The 23,494-nt window shown below is 43.6% G+C and overlaps 1 protein-coding gene across 2 annotated transcripts in view; it reads left to right on the plus strand.

Moving 5' to 3' along the window:
* The window catches only part of DOCK8 (dedicator of cytokinesis 8), a 227,664-nt gene that overhangs the window by 185,724 nt on the left and 18,446 nt on the right, over positions 1–23,494 (plus strand). For both annotated transcript variants that reach the window (XM_035029106.1, XM_035029107.1), the window contains 10 exons: positions 3,549–3,645; positions 4,996–5,130; positions 6,382–6,534; positions 8,100–8,258; positions 9,038–9,138; positions 10,126–10,318; positions 16,047–16,190; positions 17,417–17,548; positions 18,019–18,153; positions 19,582–19,671. In XM_035029106.1, coding sequence (XP_034884997.1) covers positions 3,549–3,645; positions 4,996–5,130; positions 6,382–6,534; positions 8,100–8,258; positions 9,038–9,138; positions 10,126–10,318; positions 16,047–16,190; positions 17,417–17,548; positions 18,019–18,153; positions 19,582–19,671 — 1,339 coding nt within the window. The remainder of the gene's footprint in view (positions 1–3,548; positions 3,646–4,995; positions 5,131–6,381; positions 6,535–8,099; positions 8,259–9,037; positions 9,139–10,125; positions 10,319–16,046; positions 16,191–17,416; positions 17,549–18,018; positions 18,154–19,581; positions 19,672–23,494) is intronic.

Raw genomic sequence — 23,494 nt, forward strand, 5'->3', positions numbered from 1 at the left:
ACCGAAACAACTACATCCTTCCAAGGATAAGAAAGTGAAACATCATTATCTGGGTAAATTCACTTCGTCCAGGGACCCAGGATAACCAAAGGTATAAGAAGTTATGATTTTCAGCTCTGAAAACTTGACCACACTGATAAGCATTTAAAGAAAACTGATATTTAGCAATCTCAGATAGCTTGACAAAAGCTGCTGGAGGGGACAGGACAGGGCACCCAAGACCACATAGTTCAAATTCATATTTCCATTCCGGAAGCATGTACAAAAGGTGTAGTCAGAGATATTTATGTCAGTATCACTCAATATTTTTAAAATGGAAACATTGTAAATGCTCAAGAATAGGTGTAAGGAAATGTTAGGTTGCTATTAAAATTTCATGACATGGGACATGCTTATGATATAATGTTAAGTAAACCAAAGCAGGACAGACACTTGATTTTAGAGTAGAATCTTAAATCTCTAACTACATAGGGTAGATACATTTTAAGACTGGCAGGAAATTTACCAAAATATTAACAGCGATTTTCCTTGGGTGGTTCTCTTTGGGTGTTGAGGTAATCAATGTTCTTTTCTTTATACTTTGCTGTATCTCCTACAATGAGTATGTGTATTATTCTCTATATATACACACATATATGCACATATATACACATATACATAAGATAATACATGCTATTATTAGCAAAAAATATAAAAAATGAAAGAAGAAAAATCCTGCTGCTTGGATTGCAACGTATGAGATATATATGTGTAAGAATTTGAATACGTAAGGACATACAACTAGATATGTTGAACAGAGAGCTCATGTCTGCCATTCCTCTTTGCAGCAGATAGCCTAATGAATATCAGGGTCCACTGAGCAAAACATTACATGGTTAAGGACCCTGCCCCACACACTTGACAAGGTATAGGTCGTCCATCTCCTCGGGGTATGAAGCCCCCATCACGGAGGTGTGGGGGTAGGGCAGGCTTGAATAACATTGTTGTTTCGTCAGTAAATACGTTTACTGTCTTTGTTATCATCACAAGAATGAATCATTCTTCCACTTTTGGGACTTTTGAGAGTCAAATTTATTTTAAAACATGAAGGAGATAAACACATTTTTATTACAGATGTTACTGAGAAAGCCCAGTTGTTGCTCTTATTAGTAATATCCATTTGCTGTGGGTATTTTATTCTTGCTTTAAATTCCCTGAACTAATTTTTGAGATGTTTGGTTTTGAGAACCCATAAATTCTAGCTCAGGCCATGCTCACCCTGTCTTCCCCAAAAAGCAAAAAAAAGAAAGGCACGTGGAGTTATGTGCTACAGAACCGCTTAGGGGGTTGGGCCATTTCCTCTCTGAGATTAGGAGAAGAGCCTAACAAGATATGTTTGGCCCGGGCTGCATAAATTGAGGTTTTGGGAAACCTGCCCCTTTTGCTTGCAGAAATAACACCACGCTGAGCCTTTCCATGCAGGGCCTCACAGTACTCCCTGGTCAGGGGCAGCGTGGGTTATTTTGTTTTGTTTTGTTTTGTTTTTCAAGAGAAACCATAGTGAGATTTAGCTATTTGGAAAACTTTTTGTCATTATAATAGCGGTGTCTTTCACCTTTTTCTTTCAGATCATTTTTTAATTATTTTGGATCTGTTTCTTTTAGAGCAGTAATTTTCAACTGGGCTATACGCTAGAATCACCAGGAAAGCTTTTAAAGCTCCCAGTGCCCAGATGTACCCCAGAACAATGAATTCAGAACCTCCCGCAGTAGGACCCAGAAATCAGGATTTGGTAAAACTCAAGGCAATGCTGTTGTCCAGTCCAATTTTAGAACCAACGTTTTAAAGGACAGGCTGGTAAGCTTTCTAAAAACTGGATTAGAGGCAGTGATAGTTGAATGAAAATACAAGTATACTTAATACCGCTGAACTGTGCACTTAACAATGGTTAAGATGGAAAACTTTATGTTATGTGTATTTTACCACAATTGAAAAACTTTGACAACAAAAATGAAAACCAGATCTAGGTCTGCATTGTCCCATAGGGTAGCCACATTAGTTATACAAGTGAAACATAGGCCAGATTTTGACGATTTAGCACCAATGAAGGAATGGAAAAGGTCTCATAAGTAATTTTTATAGTGATTACACATTGACAATTTTTTTTCTATAATGGGTCAAAAAAAATATTTTCGGTTACTTTCACCTGTTTCTTTTTGCTTTCTTTAGTGTGGCTACTACAAAATGGAGAAGATATTTGTGTTCATCATTATGTGTCTGTTGCATAGCATTGCTCCAAATCAAAATCTACCAATATATTTTTTTAAAATAGCTTTTATATTTCACTTTCCTTACACAAATACTATCGCTTGCAGAATGAAAAACAGCGTAGAGCCCCTTGGGACCAGAGAGCCTATCCTAAGCTTGAAAATTTTAAAGATTTTATTTATTTGTCAGAGAGAAAGAGAGAGCACAAGCAGGGGGAGCGGCAGGCAGAGGGAGAGGGAGAAGCAGGTTCCTCGCAGAGCAGGGAGCCCGATGCGGGACTTGAGCCGAAGGCAGACTCTTTATCGACTGAGCCACCCAGGCGCCCCGGTTTGGAAACATTTAAAACACAAGGAAGTATTTATTCTGAGCCCTCAGAGGCATATAAGCAGAGGCAGAGGTCCCATTGTTGGGTGAAGGGGACTCAAGAACAGCTAGGTGGTGATCCTGGTCCAAGATTTCTGGGCTCACATCATGATGCCCCAGCCCCTAGAGTGACATTTTGGCCTCGGGGGTGTCTTGGGGAAATGAATTCTTCACACTTCCATTTTCTGGCCACTAAATTTAGATGATACAAAATATCCCTTTCCAGCTTCACTTAGATTTTATGAGAATCAATGAACTAGTGCCTGAAATATTCTGGTTCCTCAAAATGGAAACCTCACAGAGAAGCAGCACCAGGCGATTTCCCGTTCCCTACCATTCCCTAGTGGGTAGTAACCAGTAAACACCCAGCGGGATGTTAGATGGCCTGCTGTCCTGCAGGAATGCCACCTTGCTGCCCACTGGGGAAAAAAAACAAAAGGTCCCCACTTGACCGAGCAACCCCCCAAGGTGGTCTTTGGGAAGTCAAGAGACTGACTCTTCCCTGCCCCAGTTCAGAAGTAGCCACTTTCCTAATCCAGCAGCAGTGTTGTCTGCCAAGTTCAGATCCCATCCATCCCCACTCCCCCTGCCTGTGGCACAGACTTCCCTTGATTCGGATCTAGAGATGGTTCTCATGCAGGAAATCCAGGAATGGCCCCTGGCTTCACACAGCAATCGGATTGGCTAGCCTAACTGCTAGTAGTGACCAGTAATTGCTTTTCTCCCCATTTTTGTTATTTCTATAATTGTCATCATTATTAGGCACTAATCTCAGAAAGGGTCCTGCACTCTTTGGTTACCTGTGGCCAGCTCCTCTGTTTTCATTTCAGGATGGACTATTCAGAACATTTCTTTATGCTTTGGTGCATAGATTTGCCATCACTGAAATATGGCCAGGGTTGATATGCTCTTTAATTTGACCTCTTTTTTTTTCTTAGAACAAAGGCAGAGTTAGATCAAGAAGCCCTGATCAGTGGCAATCTGGCTACAGAAGCAAATTTAATCATCCTGGATATGCAGGAGAACATTATCCAGGTGAGGACAACACACACCTGATCTGTTCGACATGTTTACTGGAATTTAATAAGGAATTCTTTATAGATAATTGTGAAAGAAATGTGATCCCAAAATGCCCCCCCCCTTTTTTTTTTACCATTTACAATAGTGTTCGCCTTACAAATTCCAGAGATACTCAACATTCTCCTGGCTTCTTTGACTCACTGCTCACTTAGGTGCTTGATGAGGTGACCCTCGTAGTTCAATCTGCCAAGTATATACCAAGTGTAGAGCGTAGACGGTGGCTTGTGGCTGATGATCTAGAAGAGGGATGGTAGCTAGGGTTTTTGTTTTGTTTTGTTTTGTTTTTTGTGATGGGCCAACTCCAGTTGAATTAAAGTTGACATCTAGTATGGGAGCGAAGGTTATGACTGGACTAGGTGGAATAGGTGCTAGGTCTGAATAATGAGGTCTACTTTGGACACTGATTGGTGAAGGAAAGTTACTTGTACCATGAATTTGCCATCCCTCGCTGTGAACATTGCAGTAAGACAATTTACCATACTAATTTTATCTCCTAAGTGAGTGTTTCCAAAAATTCCCAAGAAGTCCAGGTCATAATGGGGTTTTGGTTAACCTGAGAAATGAGTCCCTCCATGTTTCCAGCGAGAAATCATTTATTCGGGTAGATCCAGTGTTGCTTTTTGGAGCTAGGAATAGAAATAGTGTTGAAACCCAGGAAAACCTTAGTTATCCTACTTTTAGGCGGTCTAAAATCAAAAGAATTGTTATAGAAACATAAAGACAAAAAGTATGTGGTGTCTTTGATATCTTAAACACTTGGCATCATACTGATTATATCTCTATCCCTCACTGCTTTGACTGCTATGTACTTACCAGTTCTCAAAATGTTTTTTTTTTCCCCAAAGAAATGGCACTTATCTGTCATTCTCTTTGGTGGTATTAGTCTCGCTGTTCTGTTTAGAAACACCGCTGCCATCAAGCAGCCCCTTTTATACTGGGAGGCTGACAATTGTGTTTTGGAAGCCCACAAGGAAAGCTGTGCCTTCTATATAAAGAAGGAGCATTCCAAGAGCTGTTGTCTGGGGTGCGAGGATGGGATGCCTTATAACTTAGTTCAGCAGCCCGGAATTGGGCATAAATCCCAAATCATTTGGGAGTTTTGGAATAAAGTCATTTGGAAATAGGGGTCTTCAGCTGTCGTGGTAATGGATGATGTGTGTGGGGTGGCCAAATCCTGAAGATCTTAGACTGAGAGATGGAATGTCAGCATCGCTGTGCTAATTGTCAAGAGCGCCGACTTGTGTCCTTCACCCCTCTGCTCCCTGGCACAGGGATTCAGTGATGCTGTTCTTCCGTTCCCCTCAGGCAAGCTCGGCTCTGGACTGTAAAGACAGCCTGCTGGGAGGTGTTCTAAGGGTCCTGGTGAATTCTCTGAGCTGCGATCAGAGCACCACCTACCTGACTCACTGCTTTGCGACACTCCGGGCTCTCATTGCCAAGGTAAACATGGGATGCTTGTTTTCTTACTCCTAATTAAGAGCTGAGAATCTCATCTGGCTTCACACTTCTCCCATCAGGTGCCCCCAAACCCACACAGCACGGTATTTAGTGACATCAAGGTAAAGGTCTTAAGTCTCCCTAAGAATAAAGCAGATGCCCTGATTTTTTGAGAACTCACCATTAAGAACAACAGTGGCTCTCACACTTGAAATGTGGATGGAACTATAGGCATTTGACATGGCCGCTCACTGGAGACATGAGGGCAAAACCAGCTGAGCACCTTTATCTTTCACCCTTTCCAGTACCGCATCTGGGTGAGCTTAATGTCCTGAACATGATGCCCATCAGTAAGTCTTGCAAAATGCCTTGTCATGAAATGAGAGAAGATTTAGAAGTAAATTTCTCAGAGCCTGAAGAATATAGATTTTCCTTACATCAAGTGGTCTAATGCAGTTTACTTTCTCCCCCTGGATTGGAAAGCTCTCAGTCGGTACCTTCTTAACGGGATCTTTTACATTTTTTAAGTTTATTTATTTATTTAAGTAATCTCTACATTCAACATGGGGCTCAAACTCACAACCCAGAGATCAAGAGTTGCATGCTTTTCCAACTGAGCCAGCCAGGAGCCCCGGGATCACTTACATATACAAAGTAGAATTCTCCTGCCCTCCCCACTCAGGATTATTTTCTCTTTCTTTTCTTTCTTTTTTTTTTTTTTTTAAAGATTTTATTTATTTTTTGACAGAGAGAGCGAGAGAGGGAACACAAGCAGGGGGAGTGGGAGAGGGAGAAGCAGGCTTCCCAACTGAGCAGGGAGCCTTATGTGGGGCTCGATCCCAGGACCCTGGGACCATGACCTGAGCCGAAGGCAGACGCTTAACGACTGAGCTACCCAGGCACCCCTATTTTCTCTTTCTTAGTCACCAGTAATTTCCAGGGGGCTCAGTAAACGCAGGCTCATTCCTGCAGAGAGGTGGCTTTGCCGGTGAATTCACGCAGCCTGGCTAACGATGCGGTGAATTACGCAGCCCTGATCTTAGTTGTGCAGTTCACAATTAGCTCTTAGGTCGACTCCGTTGCTTCCATTCATCTTCTGACTCAAGGAGCTCATTATCTTTATGGAGCAGTGCATGAGCTCTTCTGGGCTGTCTGCTTGTCCCAGCAGACCCTGCCCATTTCAACAGGCGTCCAGTCCAGAAAAAGAATATGGAAGTGCCCAGGGATGCCTCACGGGCTCTGTGTCTCTCCTAGTTCGGGGATTTGCTGTTTGAGGAGGAGGTGGAACAGTGTGCGGACCTGTGTCAGCGAGTCTTACACCATTGCAGCAGCAGTGTGATCGGCACCCGGAGCCAAGCCTGCGCCACCCTCTACCTCCTCATGAGGTTCAGCTGTGGAGCCAGCAGTGTAAGAGCTCGCGCCGGCGGGGTGACCCGGAATCAGTAGAGAAAGTCCGTGCAAAGCACTGGTTGAGGAAAAGTTTGCGGGACCGCCCCTCCCTCCCGTCCCGTGTGAAGGAGACAATTGATGCTGTAGATAGATGGCAGCTCTTGAGTTTGCAGCCAGGAGTGAAGATGGAGACTGATGAATGCCATGGTTTCCATCTGTGTGTTCCAAGGACCAGTGAATGAATATAGGTTGATTAAAAGTTGTCCTCTGTAATTCTTAATCGCAGGAAACAAACTGAGGGTTGCTGGAGTGGGGGGCGGGGTGGGAGGGATGGGGGGACTGGGTGATGGACACTGGGGAGGGTGTGTGCTCTGGTAAGCGCTGTGAATTGTGCAAGACTGTTGACTCTCAGATCTGTACCTCTGAAACAAATAATGCAATATATGTTAAGAAAAAAGAAGAAGAAGAAGAAGAAGAAGGTAGCGGGAGGGGAAGAATGAAGCGGGGGAATCGGAAGGGTGGACGAACCATGAGACACGATGGACTCTGAAAAACAAACAGGGTTCTAGAGGGGAGGGGGGTGGGGGGATGGGTTAGCCTGGTGATGGCATTAAAGAGGGCACGTTCTGCATGGAGCACTGGGTGTTATGCACAAACAATGAACCATGGAACACTTCATCTAAAACTAATGATGTAATGTATGGGGATTAACATAAGAATAAAAAAAAAAAGTTGTCCTCTGTGGGGAAAAATACAGCAGGCGGGTTAAGAATTCAGAAGCGTTTATCTTGTTTCCAAATTCTGATTGAATGGTACCAGACTGACCTGCGGAGGAGAATTTGAATGATCAGTATCATCTGAATTTTAATCAAAGCTTTGCAGCCTTTGGATTTATGCTTTATTGCAGAAGAGGTAACCTTTGCTTTAGTTTATCTAGATTTTGGCTTATTTAGATTTATCTAGATTTTCGTTTATCTAGATTATTTACATTTGTGGTTATGTTAACGAGCATGCCCAAGAGATCTTAAAAGATAAATTGGCCCATGGGAAAAAGATAGGGTCCTCACCATATGTTAGGCATAACTATTGAAAATATTTAGGACATTTTCTCGGGGGCCCCCAGGATAACAATATTTTTCCATAGGGCGAGAAGGGAAGGAGAAACAGAAAGTCACTGCCTGTCTGGGGTCCAGAATCTCAGAAGGCGTGGCCATGGGGATACTGTTCCTTTGTCCAGCTAAAGTCAAGTCCCAAGAAGAGGAATCTTGGTACAAAAGGATCCGTCTTTGAGACCCAACTTTGTAGGACCCTCCCAGCCTTACAGCATGGAGGGCATCCAGTCCTCAATGAAAATTTAAAGGGAGCTGACAGATTTATGTCAGAGCAATATCCATTTAAACCATTTAAACAATGATATGAATCTTGTGCAAAGTAGAGCTCACATTTCATTGAGAGGAAAGGAAACGGTTGAGACGGGGTAAAAGAAAACATCGGGGAGCTCCTGGTGTCTGGCTCCACTGCCTTCCATTAGCTGCTCGCTGAGTGTCTCTTACTTGGTCCATCTTTTCCTCTTTCTGACGCAGAACTTTGCAAGAGTGAAGATGCAAGTAATCATGTCTCTGGCATCTTTGGTGGGCAAAGCACCAGACTTTAACGAGGAGTACCTGAGAAGATCCTTGAGGACGATCTTGGCCTATGCAGAAGAGGACACAGCCATGCAGGCCACTCCTTTCCCCACCCAGGTAAGCTGAGGAGCATGCCTTACCTCATGCACAGGTTCGGGATCAGCCAGGTATAAACTTGTGTATATATACGTGTGTGTGTATACTGTGTATCCATGTAACACATATAACATATAATTATATAACAGTTCTATGTTATACATAAAATATATAAATATTAATGACATACATAAAATACATAAATATTAATGTTAATATTAATATAAGTAATATAAAACATTTATATTAAAAATAAATAACACACAAAATAGATAAATATTAATAAATATTAATATAAAATATATTTTATAAATAAATATATAAATATGTATACACGTATTTAATATCTAGCACACTATTATATATAATATATAGCACACTCACACACGTGTATAATACATAGCACACTATATATATATAATACATATAACATAAGCTGAAGTCCTAAGCTGCCTCTTATTTGGTATAAAAAGCCCGGTTGTTCCAGAGTACTGTTGAGGCCTCTTCCAGGTTGCAAATAAGTGAAACTAAGCTCAAGTTAAACAAAAAGAGGGAAGATAGTATAAGGATTCGGGGCTAATTGATGGAGCCCAAGGGCCAACTCACATCTGAGCCTCCGAAGCACATGGACCTGCAAAGATGAGGGCCACGGAGGGTCCATCCAGGCTCCCCTCCACCTGCGAGTTCTGCTCCCAGAGAGTAGCCCACCCATGGCTGTCCTGTGCCCTTCCAATGCAGCCCTAGCTGGTTCCCGTGGATGACAAAGCCAGGATTGTTTAGAGGTGTACACTTTTTTGCAGGTGGAGGAACTTCTCTGCAATCTGAACAGCATCTTATATGACACGGTGAAAATGAGGGAATTTCAGGAAGATCCCGAGATGCTTATGGATCTCATGTACAGGTAAGCTTTTCTGATAAAATCAAAGGGTGTCAGTTGAGGGTCTAGGGTTTGTCACTGTGGAGGTCTAGTTAGTGTCATTATTATAGGCCATGTGGGTACACTGTTGTGGATGACATCCAAGAGCATATATAGAAATTGGTAGAAATTAATCATTGAGAGTGAGTTGATTCATGTACACCTTTTTAGAATAGAAATATCCCCCTAATTTAAACTGAGGTATCTTTCACAACAGTATCTTCTACTTACCAGAGAATGAGAGAAAAGAACTATCTATTATCATATGAATTATTTCCTATATTTTTTCCAGTTATATTCAGATTTACATGTACCGTTTTATTTAGAAATCATATTTTACTTAATAGTTTGAAACTTTGTCTTATGGTCCTTGTTCAGGAGAAACTACTTAGAGAAATAAATTGGTTCTGATGTGATGTCATAGACGGGTCGTACTTTTGTCTTGTTATTATTCTGAGAGAAAGGAAAGAAAAGGGAGAAAATTGCTAGAGATCCATTACAAGAGACCTCATTTGATTGGGCCTTTTTTCTTCCCCATAAAACTTTAAGTAGGGCGACTGGGTGGCTCAGTTGGTTAGGCGACTGCCTTCGGCTCAGGTCATGATCCTGGAGTCCCTGGATCAAGTCCCGCATCGGGCTCCCTGCTCGGCGGGGAGTCTGCTTCTCCCTCTGACCTTCCCCCATTTTGTGCTCTCTCTCACTCTCTCTCTCTCAAATAAATAAATAAAATCTTAAAAAAAAAACAAAAAAAACTTTAAGTAAATGCTATTTCTTGAGGTCCAACACATGCTACCTGTGATATAAAAACAACCGGACTGATAAATATTTGCTTTTTCCTCTCATTTTGTGAACAGGTGGGGAAAACCTCTAAGGGCGGGTGGCGGTATTCTTGCGTGTGGGGGGAAGTGGCCATGCACAGTAGAACAGTGTCATTAACCAGCTGTCCTTGAAACTTTCTCATTCTGCCTTCAGAATTGCCAAGAGTTACCAGACCTCTCCTGATCTGCGGCTGACCTGGCTCCAGAACATGGCCGAGAAACACACCAAGAAGAAATGCTACACGGAGGCCGCCATGTGCCTGGTGCACGCGGCAGCCTTAGTGGCCGAGTACCTGAGCATGCTGGAGGACCACAGCTACCTGCCCGTGGGCAGTGTCAGCTTTCAGGTGGGGAGCTAATGCAGCTTTTCCTGGGGAGCGGTGGTTCTCAACGGGGGGCGGGCTTGCCTCCCAGCCCAGAAGGCATTTGACGATCTCTGGAGACATTTCTGGTTGTTACAACCAGGGATCAGCTCCCACCGCAAAGAGTTATCTGGCCTCAAATGTAAATAGTGCCAAGGTTGAAAGAAATCTCCTTTAGTGTATTATATTTGCCTCTTCTAATTGCTTTACTATCTTGTTTTTTAAAATTATTTACAATAGGGCGCCTGGGTGGCTCAGATGGTTAAGCGTCTGCCTTCGGCTCAGGTCATGATCTCAGGGTCCTGGGATCGAGTCCCGCATCGGGCTCCCTGCTCCTTGGGAGCCTGTTTCTCCCTCTGCCTTTCTCTCTCGCTCTGTCTCTCATGAATTAAAAAAAAAAAAAAAAATCTTAAAATTATTTACAATAAATGTAGAGTTGATAGCCACTCTGGGCATTCCCAAACACTCAGATCCATGATTTCATTTGACCCTCCCCATCCACCAGTGAAGCAGGCAGATAGGCAACGTACTCTGACTCCTACTTTACAGATAACAAAACTGAGAGAGCAGTTTTTCTAAGGTCATTGAAACTCTTTCTCAAAGACTTGGAGTTGGCACAGGACACTGAAAACTGAGAAAGTATTTTCCAGACGCTAGAGAAATGATTTCCCACATGATCCATTCCTTTGATCACATGCCCCAACTCTGTAGCGTCCCACACCTCAGTCCCAAAGCAAGGAAGAACCGCATGGACCTGGGAAAGGCAAAAGGGAGCTGAAGCAGTACTTTCTTAGGATAAGCTAAATATTGCCCACAGTTAGCAAAGGGACTAGCAGGTCTGAAAATTGGCTCAGGCTAGGATGCTCAGTGGCCACTTGGATAGCTTTTGCTGAATAGTTTAATACAGTCTTTAGAGAAAATAAAAGTTTTATGAGTCCTTTTGTAAGAGAGACATAATCTGCAGCAATGACTCTTCTTGAATCCACAAACAGTCCAGTAATAGAGCCCTTTTCAAGCCAGATTCACAGTCATTTGTAAGTGCTTGTATTATCCTTGTTTCAATCTATATGACTGATTTTATAAATAAAAGGCTTTTTTTTTTTTTTCAGTCTTGTTCTTCAGCACAATTTTGTGATGGCTATGTGAACCAGAGGGAGAGGACAATTCAGAGTAGCTTCCCCAGGCTTTGGGAAGAAGTCACTGGAACCATTGCTGGGGGGCGGTGGTTGGGAGCTTCTGATTCCCTAGAACTCTGTTCACCTGTGTACCTGTCTGCTTATTATTAAGCCCTCCTTTTTTATGGCTTTCAGTAGCAATAGTATTTATTCTAACATTTCATCCTCAGCAAATCACTTCTCTTCTCAATTCAGAAATGTGTGTTATAAAGGCCAAAAATGAAATTCTTATCCAAAAAGCATAAAAATATCACATCTGATTTTCATTTGCATAAAAGTGAAGGAAGTTACAAAAGTCATTTTAGATGTATCTGCTGCTTTCATCACATTTATTTTGGCCGTTTGATATTATCAAGGATAACATATTTTAAGTGCTACTCTTTCAATTCCCAGAAAATCTTTGGGTTTTTTACTTCATGTTGAATCATATTATCCTCTTTCCATGCTTCATTAACTGAACTATTTCTTGTCATTCTTTTATGCCTTTTTCACAGTTGCTATATTCTATTTGATATTTATCACTTAAGTATTAATGGCATTTCATTATTAACTCTCATGTTTGGTAAGCTTGAGAATTCTAATTTTGCCTAGAATTCATTTGATTTGCTTATAATAAGCCATACCAAGGCGAGATAGAATAGTTATTCTAGAACCAACAGGAAGACTCCACATTGTCCCCATAGGGGAGCATTGAGCTCTATTTTTCATGTATCTATATCCATTCATTTATTCTTCTAGATGATATTCATTGAGCATTTACTGTGTCCTCGTGAACTTTACCTTCTAGCCAGGGAGAGCGACATCATCTAACTATTCTATTCCTTATTCAATTACAATTATGATAAATGCTGTAAGAAAGAGGTACAAGTGGGGCGCCTGGGTGGCTCAGTCATTAAGCGTCTGCCTTCGGCTCAGGTCATGATTCCAGGTCCTGGGATCGAGCCCCACATCGGGCTCCCTGCTCCGCGGGAGGCCTGCCTCTCCCTCTCCCACTCCCCCTGCTTGTGTTCCCTCTCTCACTGTGTCTCTCTCTCTGTCAAATAAATAAATAAAATCTTTAAAAAAATTAAAAATTAAAAATTAAAAAAAAAAAAAAAGAAAGAGGTACAAGATGCCGTGTTTATAATCTGACCTAACCTGGGGGTCGTGGGAAGCTCAGAAGGACCAGGAAGGTGAAGGGGGAGGCAGAAGGAATTGTGGAGTATCAGGTCTTCATGATACACAAAACATGGTGAGGTAGGTATTCTTGGCTACGGAAGAGAAGCCAAATTATGTTGTTGCTTTTGAGCCAGTTCTTTTCCCTCAAAGGAGACATACCAGATCTTTTTTGGAAATGTATACTTGCAAGTGACAGAATACCAAGCCTAGACTGACCTAGGGTAGAAATGGAATTTATCAGCTTCCGTGAGGGAAATGAGCCAGGAGCAGCACCTGTCGAACTGGAAGGAGAGGCCCAAACCGTGCCATCGGACCTCGGTGTTGTCACCACTTCCTGTCTCTGCTTTCCCTTACATCGACTTCATCCTGCACGGGCTTCCCATGCTCACCGAGAAGTATTTAGGTTTATGCCTTCCCAGGCTCAAGACCAGGAGACCAGAGCGATGGCTCATTTCTAGCAGTTGCAGAGAAAGTCTCACTGCATCTTACTGGGTGTGACAGGGTCATGTGCTCGGCCCTGAGCCAATCAGAGTGGCCAGAGAAATGGCATGCTCTGATTGGCTGGGCCAGAGTGGAGGTCCACACCTGGACTTGGATGGTTTCCCAGGAGGTCTTACTCTACGAAAGGATGAGGGACTTCTGGACAGCATTAACAACAGATGTTCAGAGTTGATTTCTCAAATGCTGTGTGCTTTAGCTTTCAACCTTGTTCTGCGCCAGTAAAATTGAATTTTTGGAAAAGAATTATAAACTGGAGATAAATAAATCTGTGCAAGGAAAATAACTTTGAGGCCACTGAATTCCAAGGCACTGAGATCGTTGAAATTCTGTGTCCCAGACTGCAGCATTTCTTGCACAAATGTAGATACGGATACATTCTCAGATATTGCTGTGACTTTTACCTCCCTGACTCTGAAGCCAGGAAAGTCAGCCAGAATCCTTTTTCTCTGGTTACAGCTAATAAAGCTTCATTACGTCAGAGCTGTTCCTCTACCTGTAGAAAATTACATACAATTCTCATAGTACTCATTTCTTGAGTTATTAGATTCTTTCAGCTGAATCCCTTGGACTTTCTCTTATTTCCAGTTTGGAAACATCACAATAGAAAGGCCAGGTTTGGAAAAAAGACTGGCCATAAGAGAGTCTGAGCGTCTCATATATTCCTCAAAATACATTACAGTCTTGGATGTGAAGATGAGAGGACTGTGACAGCTCTTTTCCTTGATTGCCAAGGTTGAAGTGCTTGATCTTGCTAGCCAAGCCAGGAAGCAGATGTTTTTACTTCCCAAGCCAACTCTAGTCAGTTGGTAGTGGTTGACTGGAGTGCTACACTAAGAAGAATTTTGAGAATACAGTTGACCCTTAAACAACATGGAGATACAACCCCCCACCCAGTCAGAACCCACAGATAACTTTAACTTCCCCCAAAACTTTACTAATAGCCTACTGTTGAGCAGACACCTCAGTGGTAACATAAACAGTTGATTCACCTGTGTTTCGTATGCTAGGTGTATAAGATATTGTATTCTTACAATAATACCTAACTTTTCCTTAATATTTTTGGTATTTCTAAACTACACGACTTCTGAGTTTTTCAAATTGTTGCAAATCTCAAAAAATTTTTCCAATATATCTTTTAATTTGATTTTATTTAAATTCAGTTAATTAGCATATAGTGTATTCTTAGTTTCAGAGTCCAGTATATTTTTGAAAATGCGTACAAGTGGACCTGTGCAATTCCAACCCGTGTTGTTCAAGGATCGACTGTGTATCCAAACTTCAAGGGAAACGGTGCTATAATTGATTAGTTGTGCCTGTTACGAGTGTAGGAATGGGAAAGAGTGGCATGCGTGCTACCTGTTTGCAGTCTCTAAGCTGGGAAGATGTCCCATTGCTTTTATGCTCCTTATGCATTTCTTCCACAACTCTGAGACAGGCTGAAAAAAAAAAGATTCTTAACATGTTAAAAGTATGAGAGTCACTGCAAGGGCCAGAGCTGGGGTGAGGCCAGAGGCACCTAAGGGGCAGAATGTAAGGAAGCAGCTCACTCCTAGGGTCAAGCAAATTCAGAGTCATCACTTACTGAGATTGGATGGACCCTGAGATTGAATGCCTCTCTAAAGGCTGTGCCCTCGGTTTCTCACTTGGTTCACCCTAGCCTGGGCCCTGGTTACTGCACTCTCTGCTGGAGACTTATTATTATTTTTTTAAGATTTCATTTATTTATTTGACAGAGAGGGAACACAAGCAGGGGGAGTGGGAGAGGGAGAAGCAGGCTTCCCGCGGAGCAGGGAGCCCGCTGCGGGGCTCGATCCCAGGACCCTGAGAGCATGACCTGAGCCGAAGGCAGACGCTTAACCAACTGAGCCACCCAGGTGCCCCTCTGCTGGAGACTTTAAACTCTATGGTTTGTGTAAAGGAAAAGCTTGAAAAAAAGAACAAAATGGGAGACAGCAACGGTAGTGGTTGCATTGCCATCGACATGGCCGCCAAAAAGACATTTTCATTGGCTATTATCATATAATATGGCTGTTCAACTGAAGATCAAGTCAGTAGCAGCATACCTCCAAGGTTCACTGGGCTGCTGAAACAAGGACTCTGCTTAGCTGTTAATTGGTCTTTGCCTTTTTTTTTTTTTTTAAGATTTTATTTATTTATTTGAGAGAGAATGAGATAGAGAGAGAGCACAAGAGGGGGGAGCGGGAGAGGGAGAAGCAGACTCCCCGCCGAGCAGGGAGCCTGATGCGGGACTCGATCCCGGGACTCCAGGATCATGACCTGAGCCGAAGGCAGTCGCTTAACCAACTGAGCCACCCAGGCGCCCTATTTTTATTTTTTTATTTTTTTTTTAAATATTTTGTTTATTTGAGAGAGAGAATGAGATAGAGAGAGCACATGAGAGGGGGGAGGGTCAGAGGGAGAAGCAGACTCCCCGCCGAGCAGGGAGCCCGATGCGGGACTCGATCCTGGGACTCCGGGATCATGACCTGCGCCGAAGGCAGTCGCTTAACCAACTGAGCCACCCAGGCGCCCTGGTCTTTGCCTTTTAAAAACCATGACCCCTGCTGGATGTCCCATAGGGTTATTTCATGACAGTAATTCAGTTGTTCTTACATTGAGGTAAGTGTCCCTTTATGTATGTCCTCAAGGTCAAAAAGAAAAGAAAATCGTAAGTTTTGAAGACCAGTTGCTCAGTGTATCCTTTCAAAATAAATGGCAACCAGGGCGTCTTGTGGGTGGAATTAGAGATATTCTATGATCACAGGCCCTCTGAGGATCTTCAAACGTGGGCTGGCTCAGTGCCCCATCTTGGGTTCCTCTGGTACCTTTTGTTAGTCCGGTTCCCCTGTTCTCTGGGCTTATCCTGGGATCTCTTTCAGAACATTTCTTCCAACGTGCTGGAGGAGTCTGCAGTCTCTGATGACACCTTGTCACCCGATGAGGACGGTGTGTGCTCGGGCCGCTACTTCACCGAGAGTGGCCTGGTGGGCCTCCTGGAGCACGCAGCTGAACTCTTCAGCACGGTCAGTGCTCACAGCGGTCCCGGGGCCTCCGCAGTGGGCCGAACCCCCAGCACTGTGAATGCCAGTCTTACCCCGAGCCAGGCACACCTCCTGCTGGGCTGTGTGGGGTGAGGGGGCAGAGGGTGGCCCCAGATGACTTTGATGTATGCAAATTGCGTCAGGTCTGGAGGGAGCTGAGAAAGCCTTTCATCACTGCAGTATTCTGGTCTTCATGGCAGGCTTTTTGGCTGGGCAGCAGTTATACCGTATTATTTCCATTTACTGGGGGGTAAATTAGGCCACAGAAAGGTGAAATGGCTTGCCCAGGGTTATACCACAAATGATGAGGCATGTTCTCACTCCTTCATTTTCCCTCTCATGGAGAAAAGTATTGGGGTGGAGCCACTGGGAAGGGAGGGAGGGAGGAGATGGACCAGCTACCTTTCTGACGACTGGGTAGTCCTCAGGATTGGCACAAACCAGGCCCAGCTGAGAGAACTATGGGAGGGCAAACCACTGAGACTCCCCTCATTTGCTTTATCTGGGTCTATACACTTCAGATAAGATAAACAAAAATAGGTAGATTAAGTCAGTGAGATTCAGGGCAGTAGAGAAAGTCTGTTGCCCATTTTCATGTTAATAATCGCACTCCTCCCGCCAGTTTTAAGCCAAGTAAATATCTAATACTTCACTATATTTAGCTGATCCAATTTTATGTTCATCCTTATGGTTTTCTTTCTTTTTTACCTTTCATTTCCAAGTTTCCTACCCTACGACCTCTATGTATTTTTTGTTTTAACTATCTTTTCTTTTTTCTGCTTTCCATTTCGGGATTCAGAGAAAGTACAGTATACTTCCATTTTTCCTAAAATTCAAGAGAGTGAACTAGTTAGAATCCTACCAATTCCTTTTAGGCAAGCATTGAACATCTGGCTAAGCGTGACCCCAGATGACATTTAATGATGCTGAAGCTGCCTTCCTGAATAGTTACTAGTCCCTGCTGCCAATCTGCTGTTTTTATTCCTTGGAAACCCTTTTGCCCACTTAACGTCATCATATAGGACCGTTTAGCATGTGTCTAGTTCCGTTTGCATGCTCCGGCCATCCCAGAGAAGCTGAGACGTCACTCCTGCTCTGTAAAATATTGTGGTGCCCATAACTCATCCATTCTCCAGCACATAATGAACTCTGGATGCTCTTCTTAACTTTCCACTGGATTAAATTCTTGATTTTCTTCTTTTTCTAAGGGAGGATTGTACGAGACGGTTAATGAAGTCTACAAGCTGGTCATTCCCATCCTGGAAGCACACAGAGACTTCCGGAAGCTGACCTCCACCCACGACAAGCTACAGAAGGCTTTTGACAGCATCATCAGCAAGGTATCTGGGGAGTCTGGCCAGCAAGTCCTTTTACCTGGCAGCATGTGGCCCTGTCCCAGAGATCCTTAGCCCTGCTTCCCCTCTAGCGAGCGATTTGCCTTGAGCACTTCATTGCTGTAGCTCTTGCCTACCCAATGGAGAGGGGCTGGGAATAAGGCAGAGGACCAGAGGTCGGACAGTTCTGACTGGAAGAAAGCACCTTGAATGACTTTACAAACAGGAAATGTGAGGATTTTTAAAGTTCACTTCAAAGAAATCCTAGAAATCTTTCGTGGCATTTCTTTTTTTAAATTATTTCCAAAGTTTCTTCCATAAACGTTACATTTTTTTAAAGGCTTGATTTCGGTTTATGTTAGCTATAGGAATAAAATGCTGTATAACACAATAACAAAAGAATCCTGCCCTTTACAAGCCTATAGATCCTCACGAATGACCTAACTAAAGAGAGGTTTTCTTATTTTGCTCACTAGGGTCACAAGAGAATGTTTGGGACCTACTTCCGAGTTGGGTTCTATGGATCCAAATTTGGGGATTTAGATGAGCAGGAATTTGTTTACAAAGAGCCTGCTATTACCAAGCTTCCTGAGATCTCTCACAGACTAGAGGTAAGAAAAGTGCTCGACTCCACATACTTCACAAAAGCAAGTTAGAGTGGGTCATTGCCAAAAAAAGAGTTACGGATTCGTCATTGATCTGTATAAAAATTTGTCCACGTTGCATTTTTAATATGAAGGTATTAGGTGAGATCATAAGGTAAAGCATGATTTGGAGAGTTTTCTCCTAAGATTCTGTATTTGCTTGTCAAAGTTTGTAAATTTATAGGGTGAGTATTTATTTTCAAGGCTACCCAAAAGTCAGTTGTTGTCATGTGCTTTCCTATCACTCTTGAAATTTTAGTAATAGTTTTGCAGCCTTAAGATTATCACCTTGACTTTGAATCCTGCCAAATTACTGAGTTATCCCTAGAAAGTGTTGTGGCCATCACAACATCTAGTGGTATCACTAGACAACACATCCCACTTCTGACACAGAGATGTTCACAGTAGCCATGCCTTGAGCTGGGGCATGGTAAGCTCTTCCTGCTGAGCTGGTCCAAGGAGCCCTCCTCTGCGGATTATCAGAGTCAGTGTCCCGTCTCTTAGGCTGGAAGCCCCAACTCCAACCTGCTGTCTACACTTCATCCATAGTGTCACAGAAAAGAAGCGGCATGTTCCTAGAGGAAAGGATGGAGAAACAGGAAAACAGCCTGGAGAAAAGTGAGAAAAGCAGACATGGAAAGGGCCAAGCACTAAGAACTCAGGATGAAAGTCAAGGGATGTCCTCCAGACAAAACCCTCGCAGGCAGAGTACCTGGGGACCCCAAAGTGCTGACACTTAATTCAAGATTCATTCCTTATGCCTGCTTGTCATTGCTTCGAATTTATGCTTCTTCATAGCTGTAAAACTTAAAACACTTTAGTTGCCAAATGGCTCCTTATGCTATCCATCTCTGGGAAAGAAGAGACTTTAATTCCTACTGGACTCAAAGAAGCCATGGCACAGAGTGGTTGAGTAATTTGTCCAAAGTCATTCAGCTCATGAGAAGGAAAACCAGCAATTGACCCCAGGCCACTTGGTTCCCTATTATGTTTCTCCAACGTGGGACTAGAAGTGTGTGTTTTGTCTTCTTGTGAAATGTGGTTCATCACATTCTGGGAAGCCTAGTGACCTCCAAGCTCCTAGGGTACAAAAGACAAGGAGTAAATTGTGCCATTCCCCTGGAGCTGCTTCTGGAAAGATGAAGACATTGGTTGAGTTAGAGGTCAAACACACTTATTTTAGGGAAGCATCCATCAGTTTGCAATGCTGCACTTCCTTATATTTTTATTTTTGTCTCCAGAAATGCTAACTTGCCTCATTAGCTGAGAAGGACTTCCAATAATTAATGAACAAATTCTTCCTTAAGCTTGTTCCAAACTTACTCAACTTTTAAGACACAAAGAGTTGCATTATATTAAAATAGTCTTTGTAATCTGTTGGTTCTTCTTGCCTAGGGATTTTATGGCCAATGTTTCGGTGAAGAATTTGTAGAAGTGATAAAAGACTCTGCTCCTGTGGACAAAACCAAGTTGGATCCTAACAAGGTATGGGGAAGTTTGCAAAAAGTCACCCTCAGTCTCCGATTCCCTTCATTCTACCCCCCAAAAGACAAAATGTTCTCCTCTGTCTGGGCTCTCAAAGTCACTTTGGTGTAGCCAACTTTTTTGTCGAGGGTTCAACTATCATATGGTTAGATCTTAAATCATATTCCAAGGCAGGAACCATAAGAGCTACCATTTATTAAACACCAGCTGTGTGCCTGGCACTGCATCGGGCCCTTTGGGTACATCATCTCCTTTTATCCACCAAGAGCCCTTTGAAGTAGGTGTGGTTATTCCTATTTCACAGATGAGAAAACTGAGGTACAAAATTGTCAAGCAGCTTTCCAGGATCATGCAGGTGTCCAAGCCAGGACCCAAGCTCAGGGTCTGTCCTCCTCAAACCCATCCTCCTGATCACTGTTCTCTATTGCCTTTCTTTTTTTTTTTTTTTAAAGATTTTAATTATTTATTTGAGAGAGAATGAGAGAGAGCACATGAGAGGGGGGAGGGTCAGAGGGAGAAGCAGACTCCCCGCTGAGCAGGGAGCCCGATGCAGGACTCAATCCTGGGACACCAGGATCATGACCTGAGCCGAAGGCAGTCGCTTAACCAACTGAGCCACCCAGGCGCCCTCTCTATTGCCTTTCTATGCAAAGTTTTACACTCAACTTCAAACATGTTGAAAAGATGCAAACTTCTCACTGCCAGTGCTTAGTGGCACCCTGCTTTAGGCTGCAGGAATTTCTTCCAGCCAGGTGCAGGGCCCCTGTGACATTGGGGGAATGATGGGCAGGGCTTGGACCTCAGCGACCTCCCTTGTCACAGGAGGGCGTATTCTGTCCCATCCCCGGCTGGGTGTGCCTCATCCAGTGTGGACACCCTCCACCCCAAGCCAGCGGCAGGGGCTCAGGCCTCCACAGCCCTGCCCTCTCTTCCGACACCAGCCTCAGGCCACCCCCACGTCTGACCACATGGTTACTAATTTGGGGGTTCCCGCGGCAGCCCTCAGGTTAAGGAATTCACTAGAGTGACTCACAGACCTCAGGGAAGTACCTTATGACAATGACAGTTTTATGATAAAGGATACACAGAAGGCAAGGTCTGGGAAGGACCCTAGCACTTCCATGCCCTCTCCTTGTGGAATCAGGGCACGTCCCCCAGCCTCCCCCTTGCCCAGCAGGTCTATATATTCACCTGTCAGGAAGCTCCACAGTGTCTTGGTGTTCACAGTTTAATGTCCAGGCATGATTGATTAACTTGTGGGCCACATTACCGAACTCAAGTCTCCAGCCCTGCCTCCCCGCCCTGGTTGAGCCCAAAGTCAGCCCGACTCCCAACCCTCTAATACGTGCTTGGTCTTTTGGGTGACCGCCCCCATCCTGGGACCCACCAAGCTTGGGTCACCTCATTAAAATAACAAAGACGCTCCTATTCCTCAGGGCATTCCATGAGTTTTGGAAGCTACGTGCTAGCAAATGCAAAGACTAGATATATTCCTTAGTGTATCACGGGGGGCGGGGTGGGGGGGCTGTCTGCCTGCTCAGCCCACCTCATAGATGTGTACGTGAGACTGTGTAAGCTGCTGGGAATAATGCAAGTTCAAGGTATTTATGAAACGCTAGGGCCCAGAGGAGCGTTTGCCATTTGGCAGGCCTGGAAAGTGCAGAGTCCAAACTCTTCCCTCAGTTCTGTCCTCCAGGATGTTAAGGAGATGATGCAAGTAGGGAGGAATTGACCAAATGCAAGTTTGCTTTTCTCCAGATTTTGAAAGACTTGCTCACTTCACACATTTTCCCTAGCCCAGGCCTACAGTGGTAAGTGTGGTAGGAGCTGAGCAAGGCTTCGACAGAGGTGTCAGAGGTCCTTGGATGGTAGGCGTGCACAGCACATGCTGCGGAGAGTCACCCTTGTCCCCAGTGACGTCCCTGACACGTGGTGCGCTTGTGCCCCCTTCTAAAATGCCCAAGGCCGGTGCTGAGAGTTTTCAATGAGCCAAACCCAGAATGACAGCAGGATTTCATCACACTAAATAGTGATTTATAGGCTGAGGTCAGTGTCGTCCCCCACCCTTTCCACTGGGTGGGTATTACAGAGCCTTTGGTCACTGTCATTCTTTTTTTTTTTTTTTTTTAAGAGGCCTTCTTTTATTTATTTATTTATTTATTTATTTATTTATTTATTTATTTATTTTTATTGTTTCTTCCTACAGCACATTAGTGTATTTCTTTCTTTTTTTTTCTTTTTTTATTCTTATGTTAATCCCCATACATTACATCATTAGTTTTAGATGAAGTGTTCCATGATTCATTGTTTGTGCATAACACCCAGTGCTCCATGCAGAACGTGCCCTCTTTAATGCCATCACCAGGCTAACCCATCCCCCCACCCCCCTCCCCTCTAGAACCCTGTTTGTTTTTCAGAGTCCATCGTCTCTCATGGTTTGTCTACCCCTCCGATTTCCCCTGCTTCATTCTTCCCCTCCCACTACCTTCTTCTTCTTTTTTTTTTCCGTAACATATATTGCATTATTTGTTTCAGAGGTACAGATCTGAGATTCAACAGTCTTGCACAATTCACGGTGCTTACCAGAGCACATACCCTCCCCAGTGTCTATCACCCAGTCCCCCCATCCCTCCCACCCCACCCCCCACTCCAACAACACTCAGTTTGTTTCCGGCGATTAAGAATTCCTCATATCAGTGAGATCATATGATACATGTCTTTCTCTGTTTGACTTATTTCACTCAACATAATACCCTCCAGTTCCATCCACATCGTTGCAAATGGCAAGATCTCATTCCTTTTGATGGCTGCATAATATTCCATTGTATATATATACCACTTTTTCTTTATCCATTCATCTGTCGATGGACATCTTGGCTCTTTCCACAGTTTGGCTATTGTGGACATTGCTGCTATAAACATCGGGGTGCACGTACCCCTTCGGATCCCTACTTTTGTATCTTTGGGGTAAATACCCAGTAGTGCAATTGCTGGATCGTATGGTAGCTCTATTTTCAACTTTTTGAGGAACCTCCATACTGTTTTCCAGAGTGGCTGCACCAGCTTGCATTCCCACCAACAGTGTAGGAGGGTTCCCCTTTCTCTGCATCCTTGCCAATAATCTGTCATTTCCTGACTTGTTAATTTTAGCCATTCTGACTGGTGTGAGGTGGTATCTCATTGAGGTTTTGATTTGGATTTCCCTGATGCTGACCGATATTGAGCACTTTTTCATGTGTCTGTTGGCCATTTGGATGTCTTCTTTGGAAAAATGTCTGTTCATGTCTTCTTAAAGAGGCCTTCTTTCTTAATAAGTGCCCTGTTCAGTGTGTGTGTGTATGTGTGTGTGTGTGTGCGCATGCGTGTGCTCGAGCGCGTGCATGCATTTCTAAAGGAGGTACCTGCAGTGAAATTCACCTTTCTGATGTTGAATTCTCTGAGTTTTGACAAACAAGTGTCACCACCACCAGGAAGAGTTCCATCACCCCCAAATATCTCCCCATGCCTCTTCCTTCTGCTCTGAGCCCCTGACCATCATTGATCTGCCATCTGTCCCTGTAGTTTTTTGCCTTTTCCAGAAGGTCACGTAAATGGAACCCTAGACTAATAAGCGCAAGCTCACAGTCCTTTGAGTCTGGCTCTGTCACTGTGGACAGTGCATCTGAAATTCCTCCATGAGGTAGTCCTTCTCTTCCTTTGTCCTGCAGAGTCGTATCTGTCAACTGGCTGTACCACCATTTGTTTATCCGTTCCCCGCTGGAGGGATGTTTGTGTGGTTTCTAGTTTTTGTCTATTATGAATTCTACTGCTGTAGACATCGTGT

The sequence above is a fragment of the Mirounga leonina genome, unplaced genomic scaffold, assembly GCF_011800145.1.
Source record: "Mirounga leonina isolate KUSES-001 unplaced genomic scaffold, KU_Mleo_1.0 Mir_224, whole genome shotgun sequence".
Lineage (NCBI taxonomy): Eukaryota > Metazoa > Chordata > Mammalia > Carnivora > Phocidae > Mirounga > Mirounga leonina.